The sequence below is a fragment of the Salvelinus namaycush genome, chromosome 10 (assembly GCF_016432855.1).
Source record: "Salvelinus namaycush isolate Seneca chromosome 10, SaNama_1.0, whole genome shotgun sequence".
Taxonomy (NCBI): domain Eukaryota; kingdom Metazoa; phylum Chordata; class Actinopteri; order Salmoniformes; family Salmonidae; genus Salvelinus; species Salvelinus namaycush.
Genome location: NC_052316.1, coordinates 28896460 through 28918351, shown reverse-complemented (window position 1 = coordinate 28918351; position 21892 = coordinate 28896460). Strand labels below are relative to the sequence as shown.

The window sequence follows — 21892 nt, the reverse complement described above, 5'->3', positions numbered from 1 at the left end:
ACTGGGGAGCCATGCCCAGCCAATCAGAATCAATTTTCTCCACAAAAGGACTTTATTACAGACATAAATACTCCTCAGCTGTCTGGGTGGCTGGTCTCAGATTATCGTGCAGGTAAAGAAGCCAGATGTGGAGGTCCTTGGCTGGCGTGGTTACAAGTGGTCTGCGGTTGTGAGGCCAGTTGGATGTACTGCCAAATTCTCTAAAACGATGTTGGAGACAGCTTATGGTAGAGAAATTAACATTACATTCTCTGGCAATAGCTCTGATGGACATTCCTGCAGTCAACATGACAATTGCGCACTCTCTCAAAACTTGAGACCACTGTGGCATTGTGTTGTGTGACAAACTGCACATTTTAGAGTGGCCTTTTATTGTCCTCTGTAATGATCATGATGTTTAGTCAGCTTTTTGATATGCCACACCTGTTAGGTGGATGGATTATCTAGGCAAAGGATAAATGCTCACTAACAAGGATGTAAACAAATTTGTGCACAGAATTTGTGAGAAATAAGCTTTCTGGTATCTGAAACATTTCTGGGATCTTTTATTTTTCAGCTCATGAAACATGGGACCAACACTTCACATGCTGCGTTTATATTTTTCCGTTCAAATATTTTTTATTGAACACACACAGGAATGGTGTATAGGTATAAAAGGCAGGTATACAATTTTTATCTAAACATAAAAGAGCAGACAGAAACAAAAAGACCCAGAGTTCTGGGTACAAAACAAATATTACAAAACAAGACATACAGAACAAGGACAGGTAGAAAGAAAGAGGGTAGGTGTCACCCCCCACTTATTCCCCCCCTTTATCCCTCCCCCATTTCTTCCCCCCCTTTATCCCTTCCCCTTATTCCCCTCCCGACTGCTCGGGTGGCGGTGCCAGCACATGCTGCCCAAAGGTGGATTAAAATATTACAATTGAGAGTGCGTTAAAAAGTACAAATTCACAGCGCCGAATGGTCCAAGTAAGAGAGGAAAGGCTGCCAGGTTTGATCAAATGTTGATAATTTATTGTTCAGAATATATCTAATCCTTTTTAAGTGTACAGTGTTTGCCAATTCGCTGAGCCATAATTTGGTAGTGGGCGCTTCCTTCTTTTTCCAAAACAACAAGATTAGTTTTTTTGCCGAAATGAGACTGTAAGAGATGAGTTGTTTTTGAGGGTTGGTTAATCCGTTTAGGGAATCAGACACTCCCAGGATTATCAGAAGCGGGTCTGGGTCAATTGAAGTCTCCAGAACTTCAGAGAGGATCCTAAAAATTCCACACCAGTAACCATACAAGCTAGAGCATAGGGCAAAGCAGTGGAGTAGTGTACCCTGTGCAGCCTGACATTTATCACACATAGGGGATGTATCAGGAAATATCCTATGCAGTTTGGTTTTGGAATAGTGTAATCTGTGTAATACCTTGAATTGTATGAGACGATGTCTGGAGTTAATGGAGCAGGTGTGGATATACTCCAAGCTATCTTCCCAGTCTGCCACCGAAATGTCAGTCCCTAGTTCTTCCTCCCATTTTGCCTTAATGGCATCTGTAGAAGGTGTGCTAACCGATTGAAAAGCATCATATAAACGAGATATCAGTTTGTCTGAGGTGGGGGATGTTTTTATGCATCCGTCAAACATGGAAGGCTTAGCATTCCCAAATGTTGGGAGGTGTTTTCTAACATAGTCTCTGATTTGTAGGTATCTGAAAAAGTTACTTCTGGGAAGATTATAAGTTTCCCTCAGCAACTCAAAGGAAGCAAAGGTCCCTTCTATATATAAATCCCCTATGGTACTTATCCCCAACTCTCCCCATTGCTCAAAGGTGTTATCAAGGTTAGAGGGGGAAAGGGAGGGGTTCCTGGCAACAGGGAGCATGAATGACATTGGTCTAAGCTCAAAGTGGGTTTTAATTTGCTTCCAGATTCGGACTGTGCTATGTATAATAGGATTGTTACGATAAAGTGACCTCTCCAGATTGACAGGCGACAAAATCACAGCACCAATAGAGAAGGGGTGACACTCCTCCCGCTCCATACTAAGCCAGCTGGGTGACGGACGTGCGTCATCCAGCAAAAACGTAACAGCGCGGAGGTTAGCTGCCCAATAATAAAATATAAAATTTGGGAGAGACAATCCTCCTTCCATTTTGGATTTGCAGAGGTGTTTTTTACCTATCCTGTGTGTTTTATAATCCCAGATGAAAGGATTGATAATTGAGTCCAGTTGTTTATGAAAGGATTTAGGTATGAATACTGGGATGTTCTGGTTTAGGTAGAGCAGTTGTGGGAGGAAGACCATTTTAATGGCATTAATTCTTCCGAGCAGAGAAATTGGGAGAGTTCTCCAAAATTGTATGTTTGTCTTGAGTTTTTGCATCAGAGAGGGGAAATTCTCTTTAAATAGTAAGGAGTATTGTTTGGTAACTACAATTCCTAGATAGGTAAATTTTTCTGAAGATAACTTAACTGGAAGATGTTCTAGCCAGGAGGTGTTTTGTAACCGTATGGGCATTAATTCACTCTTGTTCCAATTTATTCTGTATCCCGAGAAGGTACCAAACAAATTAATCACATCAAGAATAGCTGGAATACTAGCTTGGGGTTCTGTTACATAGAGGAGAATGTCATCTGCGTATAGGGAAATCTTATTTAGAGTATCTTTAGTATTATAGCCGTGTATTGCTGCATCAGATCTAATCGCCTGAGCGAGAGGTTCAATGATTAGGGCGAAGAGCATAGGCGACAGCGCACAACCCTGCCTTGTCCCTCTGTAGAGGTTAAATCGGGGCGACAATGATTGGTTAGTGAGTATTCTCGCACAGGGGTTCCTATATAAAAGCTGGATCCAATTTATGAACCCATCTCCAATATTACATTTCTGTAGGACTTTGAATAGATAGGACCACTCAACTTGGTCAAAAGCCTTCTCGGCGTCAAGAGATATAACGGCAAGGTCCACGTTTGGTAACCTCTGAGAATACATAATGTTGAAGAGGCGCCTGAGATTGAAGAATGAGTTTCTGTTCGGGATAAAGCCGGTCTGGTCCGAATGGACCAATTTGCCAATTAAAGTGCTAAGCCTGTTAGCCAGGGTTTTTGCTAAAATCTTTTGGTCTGTATTAAGGAGGGATATTGGTCTGTATGACCCTACCTCTTCCGGATCTTTACCCTTCTTATGTATAACTGTAATGAATGCTTCATCCAAAGTAGATGGGAGAGCTCCATCCTCCTTGGCCTGAACCAACATTTTGTGCAGGTAGGGAGAGAGCATGTTGCTGAATGTTTTATAGAATTCACCAGGGTATCCATCTGGGCCCGGGGTCTTGCCACACTTTAGAGTTTTAATTGTTTCTCGAATTTCTTCAAGAGATATTTCCTTATTCAGGAAGTTAGAATCTTCCTGGTTCAGGGCAGGAAGATTACAGTCCTCCAAAAAGTTTTGCATAATTAAGGGGTTAGGATCTGCTTTAGATGTATATAGAGTCTCATAAAACTGACGGAATCTGTCATTGATGTCTTTGGGGGAAGAGAGTAATTCCCCAGATGCAGATTTAACTTTGTGAATCATTCGGTCACTCACATTTTTTCGAAGTTGTCTGGCGAGTAATTTGTGTGGTTTGTCACCAAACTCAAAATATTTTTGCTTGGCGTAGAGAAAAGATTTAGCAATTTTAGCTGAGAGAATCTGATTATATTCAAATTTTAAAGAGGTAATTTTTTTATGTTTCTCCATAGATGGATGTCTAGCATTCTCCCTATCCAGTAAGTGAATTTGTCCCTCCAGTTCTACCAGTTTTCCCCTGTTTTGCCTCCTCCTGGCAGTCTGATAGGAGATGATACAGCCTCTCAAATAAGCCTTAAGTGTTTCCCACAGTAATGCTGGGGAAGTCTCTGTGTTGTCGTTGGTATCAAAGAAAAATGTAATTTGGTCTTTAAGGTGTTCACAGAATGTTGGTTCTGTGAGGAGCTGAGGATTTAACCTCCAGACCCTCTCGTTTGGCACGATGTCACCCAATCTCAGGGAGAAGGTGAGTGGACTGTGGTCCGAGATTATAATATCATGATACTTCACATTACAGGTATAGGGGAGTAGTTTAGCATCAACCAAAAAGTAGTCAATTCGAGTATAAACTTTGTGAACATGAGAGTAAAAGGAGTATTCCCTACCCTTAGGGTTAGTGATCCTCCATATATCAAATAAGTTAGAGTTCTTTATGTAGGTATTCAAGAATTCACTTGAATAGGAGGTGGGGGTTCGCCGGGTAGAGGATCTGTCCAAATATTGGTCTAGCACACAGTTAAGGTCCCCTCCAATGATCAGGTTAGTATGGGAGATATCTGGAATCAGGGCAAGGACTCTTTTGAAAAAAGAGGGGTTATCAATGTTTGGCCCATAGATATTTAGTAGAGTTACAGAAGTAGAGTGGATCTCTCCTATTACGATCACATAACGACCCTCTTTATCCACAATAGTGGTTTTATGTAGAAAGGGAATTCCTTTCCGTACCAGAATCGCTGTGCCTCTCGTTTTGGCAGAGAAGTTAGAGTGATACACTTGTCCCACCCACCTACATTTAAGTCTGCTATGAGAATTGTTTTTCAGATGGGTTTCTTGCAAAAATATAATATCAGACGAGAGTGCTTTCAAGTGGGCTAGGACCTTGCCTCTCTTAATTGGTTCGTTTAAACCCTTGACATTCCAGGAAGTGAATGTGAGCCCTGCCCTCCTCTCATTTGTAGTTCCTATGGTGGCCTGCATAACATGTAACTCAATAAAAAGGTAAGAAAGCGCACCAAACCATCACGATCAGCATATGTAGCAGCTACACCCGAGCAGTATCCAACCAGCCCCTCCCCCCCTGCAAGCACCTTTACTTCCCACCCTGTTCCCCTACTTTCCCCACTATTTACCCCCCCGATCAACCCACCTTTAACAGGCATACACAAATAGGAAAGAAAAAAATAGAAAAAGAAAAATAATAAACACATTGTCTGGCCGAAAAAAAAAGCACGGCGCGACCTCGAACAAGAGGTAAAACAAAAATAAAATCCCAACTATACGTTCACCTCTCACTATCCTAGAACTTCTACTAACATATGAACTGAGGAGGCTCCCGCGAATAAAGTGTTCAATTAGCATCTAATAAACCTAGAGAGAATAAGTTGCAACTTAAGCATATTGCGCACTTAAGCGTCATCTTGGGTCAATCCCTGAGATAAGCAAGATATAGCATCACAAGATTATATTGCTAAGCAATGCCGGTCTAAACATGAACCATCAGCAACCGACATAGACAGCAGTACATTTACATATTGTGGGTTAGATCGGAAACAAGAATTTTTCTAAATTAAACGTACCCCCCAGTCAGAAAATAAATAAATAAAAAGGTTATATATATATATATATATACATATACATATATATATATATATATATATATATATATATATATATATATACATACACACATACACATACACATATACATACATACACACACACATACATACACACATACACATACATACGTACATACACACAAAAAATACATATAAAAGTATATATTTAAAAAATATATATACATATACACACACCCACACACACACATATACATATGCATATATACACATACATACACATACATACACAAACATTCATGCCCCAGTGTAATAATCTACACTAATTTAAAATATACACAAACATAACAGTAAAATGCTAAGAGAAAATAATTATAAAGTACAAATAATAATTATATGTACGCACACCTACACAGACACTACAGAGGGCTGGTGGGGATTTAATCGGGAGAGCGGCCCTCGGCTAAAACAAAGGCAGAACGGCACAAAACATCAACTTGCTATTCAGGTGTCTGTGTCTGCCCCTTCCCAACCATCACCCCCAGTCCCCTGCAAGCAATAAATAAATGGTATTGTAATAACAATAAATGTAAGAATTGAAAAATAAATAACGAAACAAAACAAAAAATGGGGGAATATAAGTATATTCATCCGAAAGTGTCAATGATCAAACCTGGAAGGCATCCCAAATAGGCATCGCTCTGAACACAGCCAGAATGAAAGTGACTTTAACTGAGAGCTCAGACCGCCCTCCACAGCATCTTACATGTTCGGTAGCCCTTGTTGAGACCGTTCAATACGGTTTCACCCGTTATGGTATAGTATGGATTCGATTCCATGAGCAGACCCTAACACACAATGACAAGGCACTCTAACCTGTACGGGGGATTGGCGTATGTTCCCAGATAAACTTCTCTGCGTCCAAAACCGAGGAGAGCCAAATCTTCTCACCGGAAGGCGGGGTAATTCTTAGTCTTGCAGGGAAGAGCAAGGCTGGGCGAAGATGGAGTTTGTAGAGTTTGGTCATGACATCTCTGTAGCCGCCGCGGTGCTTTGCCACATCGGGCGCATAATCATCATAGACACGGAAGGGGTGCCCTTTATGTAACAGGTTGCCCCTCATTCGGGCCTCGCGCAGGATAAGATCCTTGGTCTTGAAACTGTGACAACAGATGATTACTGGGCGAGGACGTTGGCCCGGTCCAGGCACTGGGACAAGGGCGCGATGTGCACGGTCCAGCTGGGGGTCCGAAGCCAAAACATCCGATCCCATTGCATCCTTCAATAGCTTGGCGAAGAAGTCGGTGGGGCGGGAGCCCGCCTCAACCCCCTCTGCCAGGCCAACAACGCGAAGGTTATTACGTCTGGAACGGCCCTCCAGGTCGACCACTTTCACAGAAAGCCTCTGCACACTATCCTGCAGTGACGAGCATAGCTTCTCTAACTCGTCGATCCTACCAGCGTTGAATTCAGAAGCTTTCTCAAGGTCCACAATACTCTGGCCCTGCGAAGCGACCGTTCGAATGGTGCTCTCGATTTTGGTGTCCAGTTCAGCAATAGTAGCCTTAAGATCCTCAGCTAAAGCAACACGTAGTTCTCCCAAAGCCCGGGTAAGTTCTTTAAGTGTCACGTTGTTGCCTGTGCCTTCCGCCATGTCTGTCTCGTTGTTTAGTGTGGAGTAGGCCTCCGATTTGGATTTATTGTCCTTTGGTCGCTTATTACTCGGCATTTTTACACAGAAAGTTACAATGTTGTATTAGAAAGAAACGTTTGCTGTAAAAAGTATCATAAAGTAGGTTAAGTTAGATTATTTCGCAAAAAAGCTGCAGGAGCCTCTCACACACCGCCGTTCACTCCAACATGCTAGCTCCGCCCCTCGCGTTTATATTTTTGTTCAGTATATTTCCAAGCTGTGTCAGGAGTCAAACCCTTGACTACTTTGAGAGAAGGGGAGGTTATGCTTTGGTTTTTAATCAAATAAAACTAAATGGGGAAAAAACATTTATTTTTATGTTTCTAAATACGAAGTATACAGGTACCAAAATCACATTGGGCTACTCGTCTTAAATATCCCCATCAGCGCCTCCTGAAATTAGCACTTTGGATCATGTTTTTAAGAACACACCTCAAATATTTAAACCCCGCCCATCTGAGCGCCAGCGAGCTGCTATAAGACAGGTAAATTGCCGAACCTGGTGTTAGGGCTGGAAAATGCCAGTGTGCCAGTTTGTACATGACAAAATTGCAAACTAACGTGTGTTTGACACTAGCGCCGCGTTAACGGCAGACGAAAATAGAGCCTTTTTTTCTTTCTCTCTCCTCCCTCCATCTCCTTATCCTATCAAACCCTGTTTATCGACTCCTCCCCTCTTTCATATTTATTCTCTTCCTGGTGACTCTCTCTCCTCCCATTTCTCTCTCGTCACAGACCATTTCACACCTCTTTAAGCTCTCTGGCCAAGCATAGACTCCAACAGACCAACCAGCATGTTATCATGTAACCTGTTACTTTACCACCCCTTTCTCAGCTGCATCATTATACATCATTTATCATGTTACACCTCAACGGACCAACCTGCTCTACACCTCAGCCAACTCAGCCCTCTCCTCCTGAGCTCACACTCCGCACCTCACCTCCTCCTAATATAGTGTTTGACACCGTTTCTCAATCCCTACCATGCCCCAGTCCAGCCTGGTCTGGTAGACTGGACGTAACATAATAAACGTAAATCTGGGACAGTCAAATTAGTATGATACTGTATAATGCGTTTGGTATGGTTACATAAGACAAAAGTAGGTTGGTCGGGGTGGTTGGATGGGTGGGAAAATTAATACATACCATACGAAACTTATCAACGCGGATGGATGGGCGAATGACACGAACGTCTAGCAACACATAGGTTCCAAGTTTGAATTTCATCACGGACAACTTTAGCATTTGAGCAAATTAGTAACTTTTCAATGACTTACTACTTTTTGCTACTTTTTACCTTCTCTGCGCTACGGATCCCTTTTATGGGATAATTTTCCTAAACAACCGCTGAATTGCAGGGCGCAAAATATTACTAACAATATTTATAATCATGCAATCACAAGTGAAATATACCAAAACACAGCTTAGCTTGTTGTTAATCCACCTATCGTGTCAGATTTTGAAAATATGCTTTGCAGCGAAAGCAATCCAAGCTTTTGTGAGTGTATCAATCAATGCTACAACAGCTAGCCCCAAATTAGCATGGTCACGAAAGTCAGAAAAGCAATAAAATTAATCGCTTACCTTTGATAATCTTCGGATGTTTGCCCTCACGAAACTCCCAGTTACACAATAAATGTTATTTTTGTTCGATAAATGTTACTTTTATAACAAAAAAACGCCATTTGGGTTGCGCGTTATGTTCAGAAAACTACAGCCTCGTTCCGGTCCTGAAAGGCAGAAGAAAATTCCCAAACGTATCAGATTCACAAATATTACAAAAAATATTTATAATCATGCAATCACAAGTGAAATATACCAAAACACAGCTTAGCTTGTTGTTAATCCACCTATCGTGTCAGATTTTGAAAATATGCTTTGCAGCGAAAGCAATCCAAGCTTTTGTGAGTGTATCAATCAATGCTACAACAGCTAGCCCCAAATTAGCATGGTCACGAAAGTCAGAAAAGCAATAAAATTAATCGCTTCCCTTTGATAATCTTCGGATGTTTGCACTCACGAGACTCCCAGTTACACAACAAATGTTATTTTTGTTCGATAAATATTACTTTTATAACAAAAAAACGCCATTTGGGTTGCGCGTTATGTTCAGAAAACCAAAGCCTCGTTCCGTTCGACGAAAATTCCAAAAAGTATCCGTAATGGTCGTAGAAACATGTCAAATGTTTTTTATAATCAATCCTCAGGTTGTTTTTAACAAACACAATCGATAGTATTTCAACCGGACCGTAACCTATTCAATAAGAGAGAAAAAGAAAATGGAGAGCTACCCTCTCACGCGCAGGAACTATTCAGAGGACACCTGATTAGTTTTGAAAAATATCGCTCATTTTTCAAAATAAAAGCCTGAAACTATGTCTAAAGCCTGGTCACAGCCTGAGGAAGCCATTGGAAAAGGAATCTGGTTGATACCCCTTTAAATGGAAGAAAGACGTGCCAGGAAACACAGATTAAAAAATATATATATATAAAAAAAAGAATCACTTCCGGGTTAGATTTTCTCAGGTTTTCGCCTGCAGAATCAGTTTTGTTATACTCACAGACAATACTTTGACAGTTTTGGAAACTTTGGAGTGTTTTCAATCCTAATCTGTAAATTATATGCATATTCTACGATCTGGACCTGAGAAATAGTCTGTTTACCTTGGGAACGTTATTTTAAAAAATTTAAAAAATCTGACCCCTAGCGTCAAGAGGTTAACTACTTAGCATGTTAGCTAACAGTTTGGCCTAACCTTAACCCTTTTAGCTAACCCTAACCCTAACTGTAACCCTTTAACCTAACTCCTAAACTTAACCCTAACCTAAACCCTAACCCCTAGCCTAGCTAACATTAGCCAGCTAGCTATCGTTAGCCACCTAGCCACTTACCTAGAATTCGTAACATATCATACATTTTAGAAATTCATAACACATTGTACGTTTGCAAATTCGTAATAAAAAATATGAATTGTAATTCATAATATATCAGACGAAATGGGTAATGGACATCCACAAATGAATACATACCATATGAAACATAACATATAACTCAGATGGGTGGGTGTATAACACGAACGTGTAGCAACCCACACGTTCGCGATTTTGAATCTTATCATGGACAACTTTAGCATTTTAGCTAATTAGCAACTTTTCAACTACATACCACTTTTTTTCTACTTTGCAACTACTTAGCATGTTAGCTAACTCTTTGCCTTACCTTAACCCTTTTAGCTATCCCTTCCCCTAACTCTAACCTTAACTCTTTAACCTAACTCCTAGACTTAACCCTAACCTAAACACTTACCCTTAGCCTAGCTAACGTTAGCCAGCTAGCTAACATTAGCCACCTAGCTAGAATTCGTAACATATCATACGTTTTGAAAATTCGAACATTAGCAATTTCTTAACATATAATACGATGTGAAATGCATAACATATCATAGGAAATGGGTGATGGACATTACAAATTAATACATACCATACTAAATGTAACATATCATACTAAATAGAGTGCTCGGTTTTACATACAGAATAATACTAAATGCTCTGAGACCAGGTTGCCCAATCTGCTCATACATCCAGGAGTGGATGAGAATGAGGCTCATGTTAGCATTAGCATGTAAAACAGATGAATGTAAGCTCAATGTGTGGAAGGATGCTTATCCTTAATGACATTTTTGTTTTCTCTTTCCCTCCTTCACTTCTTCAGTGGGTTCCCAGGATAGTCTGTTGGAGATCACTTTCCGTTCCACCGTTCCCCCAGTTTTGTGTGACCCTACGACCCCGCGACCCCAGGACCATGTCAACCTCACCCTGCCAGCGCTGGGCATCAACATGAGCATGGGCCAGGACGGGACGGCCTTCCCCCTCTCCTCCTCCTCCCTGCCCCTAGGCAACCACCTAGGTAGGGATCAGTGTCTCCTCAAGCTAGAATGTTTCCGCTTCCTGCCCGGACCCCCAACACCTGAACCTCGCCCTCCTACTCCTCCGCAGCGGAGGGGTCAGAATGGGGTCAAAGGTCAGGACGGGTCAGGTTTGGTGATGTCATCAACCCGCGACGAGGTGCTTGGCAGTCTGGAGCTGCTGAGGTTCCGGGAGTCTGGCATTGCGTCTGAGTACGAGTCCAACACTGACGATAGTGATGATAGTGATGAGAGGGATGAGAGACATGAGAGAGAAGAGAGGGAGGAGAGAGAGGAGAGGGATATCATATACAGCTGGAGGTCTGATGAGGAGACACTCCGTCTACTAAACGTGCTTAACAGACAGGGACCACCAGACTGCCTGGGGGATGAGATAGCAGTGTAGCACGACAACACACACACATTCACACATGCACACACTCATAAACACACACCAGCACATACCACCCTGCTCGACCCAGATTGACACACACACACCCCCACCAGGTGAAAACACCTGACCAGCCATAATAACCTGACCACCACTGCTCCTCTCCCTCTGCTCACAGACATTTTTGTCAGAATTATCGTAAACAGATTCCTTTTCTGCACTTCTGTGTGTGTACCCCAGCCTACAGGTTATGACTCAAACTGTCTGTCTACACAGTGTAATGGTATAGGCATCTGCACTGTGCAGGCCCTAAAGCATGGGTGTCAAAGTCATTCCATGGAGGGCCGAGTGTGTACTGGTTTATTATTTCCTTTCTATTTGTGTTCAATTTAGACCTAGACACCCAGGTGATGGGAGTTCCTAACTAATCAGTGACCTTGTTGATCAATCAAGGAGAAGGGAGGAGCGAAAACATTCAGACACTCGGCCCTCCATGGAACGAGTTTGACACGTGCCCTAAAGTGTACAGAACTGTTGGTGTCTGTTACAGAGGGAGCCTCTTCTCCCTCTCCACAATTCATAAGCAAAGACTATTTTTAGGAAGATTATGAGGATATCTGTATGTATAGAGGGGAACATGACATTTTCTACATGGTCATTGTGATGCGCTATAATATGTATTATGTTGGTTGAGAACGTATTATTCCAGCTTTTTTTGTTTCTGAATAACCCGTTTTTTGGAATCATATGTGGACTGTTCCCCTTTAAGACCTTGTGCACAAATTTATGTAAATCTTGGATTATTCAGACCTCTAGGAATGTAATTCATTTATAGGACTTTGTGTCGTATCAGTGACTAGAACGCCCGCCAGAAACCGTTCCCCTTTAAGATCTTGTGCACTAACAGAGACTAAGAGCACCTGCCAAATGTTCCTCCTATTAAACCCTATTCACCGCATGGCCGTAGGACAATACTGTGTGTGGGTAGAATAGAGGTTACAGAAATAATCATATACAGTAAAAGGCCCAAAGCAGGTCAAGTCAGTTTACATCAGTCAGTTATCCTCAGCTCATCTCTTGCATCAGATTCAGTAGAGTAGAGAGCAGAGAATTGAAGGTTACAGTTATTTAAAAGAATTCAACCTTTGATCAAACTTTGATCTCTGAAGTCTCTGTTCTCCTGTATGTATAACCCACCTGACCCAGAGTGCGTTGTGTGTGTGTGTGTGTGTGTGTGTGTGTGTGTGTGTGTGTGTGTGTGTGTGTGTGTGTGTGTGTGTGTGTGTGTGTGTGTGTGTGTGTGTGTGTGCGTTCATGTGTGTGGGAATAGTTATACCACCTCCAATCAACCCCTTTTGTGATCTCCTTGAGTGGGTTAGCGAGGAAGGTTTCTAGGTTGTACTCATCCAGTAGTTAGTTGGTGAAGCATGGTGATGGTCTCAGAAGGCCTCCAGATCTAGAGGCTAGGGTCCAGCTGTTCACCTTCCTCAATCTCTAGTGTCCTCAGTCACCCACACAACAGCCTCTGGCCTCTCCCTCACCTCTCTTCCTCTCTCCTCTCCAGTCACCCACACACAACCCTCTGGGATAAACACTCCCCATGTATACTCTTTTTATCCTCCTCCTTTCCTCTCTTCCTCTCCTCTTATCCACACCAGCTCCCCTCTCATATCTTCTCCTCTCCTTTCCTCTCTGCTCATCTCCTTTTCTCTCCCCTCATCTCCTGTCTCCTTTCCTATCCCCTCATCTCCTTTCCTCTCTCTTCTCCTCTCCCATCTCCTCTCCTTTGCTCTCCTCTCCTGCTGAAGGACGTGTTGATGATTAATAGGAGCAATTGGCTCCAGACCTGAATCAATGACCAATAAAGACTCATCACTCACCCTGACTAACACAAAGGCACACACAGACAACACACCTCACTGGAGTTGATCATGAGTATTTGTTTAATATTTAGACAGATGCTCTTCTAAAGTTTTACATACACTGTGTAAAATGCCACACACACTCACACGCCCTATCAAACACACACACACACACACACACACACACACACACACACACACACACACACACACACACACACACACACACACACACACACACACACACACACACACAGCTCTGCCACTATGAAAAGTCATGCAAAAGTCAGTCGGTTAGAAAAGTTTGTGTGACTCTTAATAGATTGACAGTTCTGCTGACTACCTACCCCTCTGACATATGATGGTTTCTCCTAGTGACAGCAGAGATAACAGGGTCCTGGGAAACGCCACATGATGCTGCAGGGTTGGTGGCAGATCCCAGAGGTCACAGTGACACCCAGCGGACTTTGAAATGTTCAGACCTGTCTCTCTGTTCATGCGCACCCAGCCAACATAACAGCACCACAGTCATCAACGTCACTGTCATTGTCACACCCAGTGGCCTAGTGGCAATGTTAATTAAAGCCACACTCCCAGATTCACAGCTCTGTAGTTAACGGAGTGTGGATCACCCAGGGAGAATGGGAAAGCTGCTGTGGAATTGACCAGACAGCGCACACACGCATACACACGCACACATGCACATAGACACACACTCACACACACACAGCTGTGCGGTTTTATTGGCAGGCGGCTGGGGTGTCCATCCCATCTGTCCTAACTGTGTGTAGGATTTTAGAGACACTAACTTGTTATTTCTGGAATGATGAAAGAGAAGATGCTCTCTCTCACTCTCTCAATTCCATCTTAATTCAATTCAAAGGGACTTTATTGGCATGGAAAACAAATGTTTACTCTCTCTCTCTCTCTCTCTCTCACACTCACACACACACACACACAGAAGCGTAGCAGAGGTAACAGGCTTAGGCTGTCACTGCAGCCTCAAAAGAAACAAGAACCCACGCTGAGAGAAAGATGAGGGAGTGAGAGAGAGACAGATCGACAGAGAAGGAGAGGCAGAGGAGAGGGATGGAGAGAAAGATAAGACTAACAGGATTTTGTTCTTCAGTTCTGATATTTTGCTGCTGTTGGTGTTTACTGTTTACAGAGGAGATGTTTACCATGTTGTTTACCATGTTGTTTACCATGTTCTTCTGAGCTCCCTGCATCTTCTCACATCATAATTGAAATCTAGTGAAAATATCAGTGCATGCTTTATCCCAACCGTTTTGTCTGCATATAAAGAGGTTATCTGGTGGGTCTGTTTGTGTGGGGTTTGTGTTTATTTGTGCTTGTTTACGCACATGCGTGTGTGTGAGCCTACGCATGAAAACCAAAAGCTATTCACCTCTATCTGTGGTGATAGGGTACATAAGCCCTCCTCCCTCGTCGGCTCAAAGACTAGGGTCTGAAAGCAGTGCAGCCTTTCATTGTTGGAAGGGGTTCGATTCCAGGCTGTATCACAACCGGGCGTGATTGGATGTCCCATAGGGCGGCGCACATTTGGCCCAGCGTCATCCGGGTTAGGGTTTGGCCAGGGTAGGCCGTCATTGTAAATAAGAATCTGTTCTTAACTGACTTGCCTAGTTAAATAAAGGTAAAAAAATATATGTATATGTGTTGCCATGGGGTAGAGAGAACTGTTATAGCTAATCATGCTATTCTACACATTTTGCAATAAAGCTGAGATTATTATATATTTGTTCTTATAGTTCTAAACATTTTTGTCATGCTTATGACGTGTTTGAATGCTATCTGGGGAGGGGGGCCCGACCTCCAGGGGGCTGCGGGGATTTGTGGAATATCAGTGGAGTTGCTGTAACAGGGTCCGAGGAGAGTTTCTTTGTTGAGAGTGTGTTGCTGTAACAGGGTTCGAGGAGAGTTTCTTTGTTGAGAGAGTGTGTTGCTGTAACAGGGTTCGAGGAGAGTTTCTTTGTTGAGAGAGTGTGTTGCTGTAACAGGGTTCGAGGAGAGTTTCTTTGTTGAGTGTGTGTTGCTGTAACAGGGTTCGAGGAGAGTTTCTTTGTTGAGAGTGTGTTGCTGTAACAGGGTTCGAGGAGAGTTTCTTTGTTGAGAGAGTCTGTTGCTGTAACAGGGTTCGAGGAGAGTTTCTTTGTTGAGAGTGTGTGTTGCTGTAACAGGGTTTGAGGAGAGTTTCTTTGTTGAGAGTGTGTTGCTGTAACAGGGTTCGAGGAGAGTTTCTTTGTTGAGTGTGTGTTGCTGTAACAGGGTTTGAGGAGAGTTTCTTTGTTGAGAGTGTGTTGCTGTAACAGGGTTCGAGGAGAGTTTCTTTGTTGAGTGTGTGTTGCTGTAACAGGGTTCGAGGAGAGTTTCTTTGTTGAGTGTGTGTTGCTGTAACAGGATTTGAGGAGAGTTTCTTTGTTGAGAGAGTGTGTTGCTGTAACAGGGTTCGAGGAGAGTTTCTTTGTTGAGAGAGTGTGTTGCTGTAACAGGGTTCGAGGAGAGTTTCTTTGTTGAGAGTGTGTTGCTGTAACAGGGTTTGAGGAGAGTTTCTTTGTTGAGAGTGTGTTGCTGTAACAGGGTTTGAGGAGAGTTTCTTTGTTGAGAGTGTGTTGCTGTAACAGGATTTGAGGAGAGTTTCTTTGTTGAGAGAGTGTGTTGCTGTAACAGGGTTCGAGGAGAGTTTCTTTGTTGAGAGTGTGTGTTGCTGTAACAGGGTTCGAGGAGAGTTTCTTTGTTGAGAGTGTGTTGCTGTAACAGGGTTCGAGGAGAGTTTCTTTGTTGAGAGTGTGTTGCTGTAACAGGGTTTGAGGAGAGTTTCTTTGTTGAGTGTGTGTTGCTGTAACAGGGTTCGAGGAGAGTTTCTTTGTTGAGTGTGTGTTGCTGTAACAGGGTTCGAGGAGAGTTTCTTTGTTGAGTGTGTGTTGCTGTAACAGGATTTGAGGAGAGTTTCTTTGTTGAGAGAGTGTGTTGCTGTAACAGGGTTCGAGGAGAGTTTCTTTGTTGAGAGTGTGTTGCTGTAACAGGGTTTGAGGAGAGTTTCTTTGTTGAGAGTGTGTTGCTGTAACAGGGTTTGAGGAGAGTTTCTTTGTTGAGAGTGTGTTGCTGTAACAGGATTTGAGGAGAGTTTCTTTGTTGAGAGTGTGTTGCTGTAACAGGATTTGAGGAGAGTTTCTTTGTTGAGAGTGTGTTGCTGTAACAGGATTTGATATGTTCATTAATCTGGAGGTTAGAGGATTAATTATTGTTCCTGAGGTTTTTCTGCTCTTGTTTGGGTGCAGACACGTCCATAAATCTCACAGCTGACAGGTGTGTGTGTGTGTGTGTGGGGGGGGGGGGGTCATGATCTGGGAACCACTGGTTCTACTCGCTCCTGTCATCTCCAACACATTCTAGTTGATCTCTGCTAACCACAACAGTATGTATTGGATGTTATTGGTGAACTTGTGAATGACTCTATTGATCAGACCTTTGAGTTAACCTCAGTGTAATATTTAAAATGGCTGTGCAAGTGGGAATCAATTAGATGCAACACACATACATACATACACACACCCACACCCACGGAGAGACAGCCTATGGACTGAGCTAAACGGACCATTGATGAAATGTTATGGCCGCTTAATTCTGAAAATGAAAGAGAGAATGGGGTAGAGAGACAGAGGCCGAGAGAGAGGGTTGGGGAGGGAGAAAGACAGGGAGAGAGGGGGGGGGGGGGGGGGGGGGGGTGTAACACACACAGTAACACACTGGCCCCTCATTGAGAAGCACTTTACTGTGGAGGGAACTCATAATCCCATCAACCGCTGTAGCTGTAGGTCTAACCTTTTACCTCTGACCTCCCTGTCCAAGCCACAACAGACAGGAAGCAGGACAGTGTACAACTCAACAGGAGGTTAGAGAATGAACAGACCTCCTTGTATCCCTCTAGCTCTATAGTGTACAGCACTTAAATTATTCATCCCCAACACCCACTAATTTCAATGATTCATATTAAAAAACGAGGGTGTGTGAATTATAGATGTTTGGCCTACAATAGCTGTGCTCTGGGTGTGCGTAGTGTGTGGCTGGGCTACTGTACTGTGGGTCAGGGGAACAGGAAGTCTAGCTCTCTGGGTCATGTCTGGCTCCAAAGTTAGACGTAACTCATCTAAAATAATTTGCCTATTTTATTTGAAGTGCTTCATTTTCATCTCCGGTTAGTGCACAGTGCAGACACTACTTTACTTTGGAACAGTCAATTAAATTAATTCATCGCCACAAATGAGCGTGTTAAATTTAATTTACTACCCAGCCTTCAGTCTTGTTCAGTGACTTAAAGGGATAGTTTTACATTTTGGCAAGAGTCAGATGAACTCATGAATACCATGTTTGTCTCTGCATGCAATTTGAAGGTAGTTTCTGGAGCCATTGGTTTACTAGTGTTAGCGCATGACTGGAAGTCTAGGGGAGCAGCTGCTAGCTACTCCTGTAGACAGAAACTACACTACATGATCAAAAGTAACATTGCTGCGGGGACTTGCTTCCATTCAACCGCAAGAGCATTAGTGAGGTCGGTCACTGATGTTGGGCGATTAGGCCAGGCTCACAGTCTGCGTTCCAATTCATCCCAAAAGTGTTTAATGGGGTTGAGGTTGGGGCTCTGTGCAGGCAAGTCAAGTTCTTCCACACTGATCTCGACAAACCATTTCTATATGGACCTCGCTTTGTGCATGGGGGCATTGTCATGCTGAAACAGGAAAGGGCCTTCCCAAACTGTTGGCACAAAGTTGGAAGCACAGAATCGTCCAGAATGTAATTGTATGCTGTAGCGTTAAGCTTTCCCTTCACTGGAACTAAGGGGTGTCGTGTCTTTGGCATCATTAAAACTGAAGACAACTCCCTGTAATTATTATTACGCGATTAAACTGATTAATCATGTAACTGTAATTAACTAGGAAGTCGGGGCACCAAGGAAAATATTCAGATTATAAAGTTATAATTTTCCTAATATAACTTTCAGATATTTGAATATCTGATCACTTAGTCTTCGAATTAATGAATTATTATTTACCTCATGTTAGTCTCATTCCAAACGTCGTAAATTGTTGGTTATCTGCACGAACCCAGTTCACTATGAGTCATCCATACATCAATTGTCTTAAATCATTTATTTACTAACTAAGTAATTCACAGAAATGCATAAACAAACAGTAGATAGTTACAAGGAAATGATAACGGAGTTCCCTAGTGGGATAAACCGGTATCGCGGCTTGGTGGACACAAAGGGAAGTGGGGGTCAACTGAGATGAGACACTACAAAGTTGATAATTATAACAATTGAAATGTTAATCCTTTGCACATGAACGCTCACTCATTCGGAAATAATTGCAATCAATATATATATTTACGCTCAGTGTGTCGTCGGGATCTCTGTTGAAAAGTTAGTTTATGTTGGAGAGTTTGTCCGCTCTCTCTCTCTCTGTCTGTCATGGTTAGAATGGATAGTTCAGAGTGACATTCATTCATGTCGTTATAGAATATATGTTTCAGCGGTTGTCGGTCTTCGCGTTCAATGACACCGAATTCCTAGCTGCAGACTAGTAATTAATATCAAAGACTTGTTCTTATTCTGTCGGTATCGATAGTCTAAGAGTTTAGCCACATGGTGTGGTTAAAATATTCAGCCATCTACTCAAACCTTAGGTTTATGGTCTCCTCTCAAACCTTGGCCCTCTCGTTATCGAGGTAAGCTGGTCTAGTGATAGAAAACCCGGGTGGGGGTTTTATTCGGAAGAGCAGAAAAGGGCCTGTCCCAGGACGCAATACCATAACTGTGCTCATGGGCGGTCCTCTGATTTAGTTAAACTCCAAAGGGAATTGGGGTTTCCTTCGTTAACTTCTCTGATCTACGGATACCGAATACGGGTTCACTTTCCTAAACAACCGCTGAATTGCAGGGCGCCAAATTCAAAAATATTCCTAAAAATATTTATAATCATGCAATCACAAGTGAAATATACCAAAACACAGCTTAGCTTGTTGTTAATCCACCTATGGTGTCAGATTTTGAAAATATATTTTACAGCGAAAGAAATCCAAGCTTTTGTGAGTGTAGCTTTCAATGCTACATCAGCTAGCCCCAAATTAGCATGGTCACGAAAGTGTGAAAAGCAATAAAATTAATCGCTTACCTTAGATAATCTTTGGACGTTTCCACTCACGAGACTCCCAGTTACACAACAAATCTTCTTTTTGTTCGATAAATATTACTTTTATCACAAAAAAATGCCATTTGGGTTGCGCGTTATGATGAAAAAAACTACAGCCTCATTCCGGTCCTGAAAGGAAGATGGAAATTTCCAAACGTATCAGATTAAAAAATATGACTAAAAGTATTTATAATCATGCAATCACAAGTGAAATATACCAAAACACAGCTTAGATTGTTGTTAATCCACCTATCGTGTCAGATTTTGAAAATATATTTTACAGCGAAAGAAATCCAAGCTTTTGTGAGTGTAGCTTTCAATTCTATAACAGTTTAACCTTATATTAGCTTGGCTAGCTTGGTCACGAAAGTAAGAAAAGCAATCAAATTAATCGCTTACCTTTGATAATCTTCGGGTGTTCACACTCACGAGACTCCCAGTTACACAACAAATGTTATTTTTGTTCGATAAATATTACTTTTATCACAAAAAAACGCCATTTGGGTTGCGCGTTATGATGAAAAATCAAAAGCCGTGTTCCGTTCGACAAATCCCAAAAAGTATCCGAAATGGTCGTAGAAACATTTCAAATGTTTTTTATAATCAATCCTCAGGTTGTCTTTAACAAACATAATCGATAATATTTAAACCGGACCATAACCTATTCTTTAAGAGAGAAACGGAAAATGGGGAGCCCCTCTCTCCCGCGCAGGAACTATTCGCAGGCCACCTGACTAGTTTTGAAACATCTCGCTCATTTTTTCAAAATAAAAGCCTGAAACTATGTCTAAAGCCTGGTCACAGCCTGAGGAAGCCATTGAAAAGGGAATCTGGTTGATACCCCTTTAAATGGAGGTTAGACAGGCCAGGAAACAAAGTTTTAAAATATATATATATCACTTCCGGGGTAGATTTTCTCAGGATTTCGCTTGCAGAATAAGTATTCTTATTCTCACAGACAATATTTTGACAGTTTTGGAAACTTTGGAGTGTTTTCAATCCTAATCTGTAAATTATATGCATATTCTACGATCTGGGCCAGAGAAAATTTCCGTTTACGTTGGGTACGTTATTTGAAAAAAATATATAATAATCTGACCCCTAGCGCTAAGAGGTTAACAGGCACCGCATTGATTATATGCAACGCAGGACAAGCTAGTGTTGTGTCTTTGGCTATGCCGGATTAAGTGATATGACATGCTATTCTATAAAATCTTTTCTCTGTAATTAATATTACCTGATTGAGCTAATCATGTAAATGTAATTAACTAGAAAGTCGGGGCACCACGAAAGAGTGTTTATAGAGCTGTTATCTTCCGAATAAACTCTGAAAGACCTAGTAATATTTTACATCAATAGCAGTCAATATTAATCGTCACCTTATTTCAGTCTCATCTGAAAGTTGTAAATTCTTGGTTATCTTCACAAACCCTGGCTAACAAGTTGAATCAGCAATACAAAATTGGGTTTAATTATTTATTTACTAAATACCTAACCAATCCCACAGAATTACATATACACAGAATGCAAATTATGTCATACAGAAAACGTCCCTGGTGGACGGAGCCGACATGACGGCTGGTTACACAAATGGAGGGGGTTGGGTTTGAGTGAAAGAGCGGGAAGACTGAGGAACAAAGGGAGAAGCTGTGCTATCGTAAATACAGTATCTTATGCATTCTAAATTACCGCCCATTTGGATAAGGAAAATGCAATAAATATTTACTCTGAGCTGCGCTTCGGTAGGTTGGTCGTAGATGCTGGTTGTGTTGCCCAACGGAGATCTTCCTGTCCTCGGAAGAATGTCTCTGGTGGTAAATTGGATACGTTGTAGTATCGTCGTTGTGTGTTAGACTGGATACTTCGTCCGCCCACGTTTACAGCTGCTGTTGCTAAATCAACGGCTAGGATGTCTCACTTCTTTAGTGAATAAGAGTTCAAAGTTCATACCATTCACAACCAAGCTCACGCTGAGGTTGGCTTAGTTCTGTAGTTGACATGTTAGTCCTTTTTAACGTACGGACCGTCGTCCTATCATCCTCGGAACAGGTTACATTTTCGTCAAGGGCTTATATAGTGGAGGGAGAGAAGGGTGTGTTTCATAGTTTATAACCCATTTCTCTTCACAGGGGCGGGCCACTGACTGAGCAGAGCTCTAACCTTATGAAAACCCAATTCTCTCATTTGGAAGCTAAAATTACATTTAATCTTTTCACAAATAGTTTCATATTCAAACATTTAAATTGCACAACAATTCCATGTGAATCTGATAACTAGAATGTGTCGACTTTCCCAGATACAGTTTATGTCGTCCTGTCATCAGTCATAATGTCTCAGATGACAACCGAACTGACATCATATTCATTAAGTACCAACGCATATTTTCAACTGGTTCTATTACCGAAATATGGTTCCTTTCCCCCCACCGTTTGATGTTCCCCGACTATCTATATTTAACAAAGGCTATTCAAGAGT

At 42.0% G+C, this 21892-nt stretch overlaps 1 protein-coding gene across 1 annotated transcript in view; it reads left to right on the top strand.

Annotated features, from left to right (window-relative positions):
• Positions 1-21892, top strand: part of LOC120054941 (carboxyl-terminal PDZ ligand of neuronal nitric oxide synthase protein-like) — a 201103-nt gene that overhangs the window by 164759 nt on the left and 14452 nt on the right. The window contains exon 10 of the mRNA XM_039002707.1: positions 10760-10954. Coding sequence (XP_038858635.1) covers positions 10760-10954 — 195 coding nt within the window. The remainder of the gene's footprint in view (positions 1-10759; positions 10955-21892) is intronic.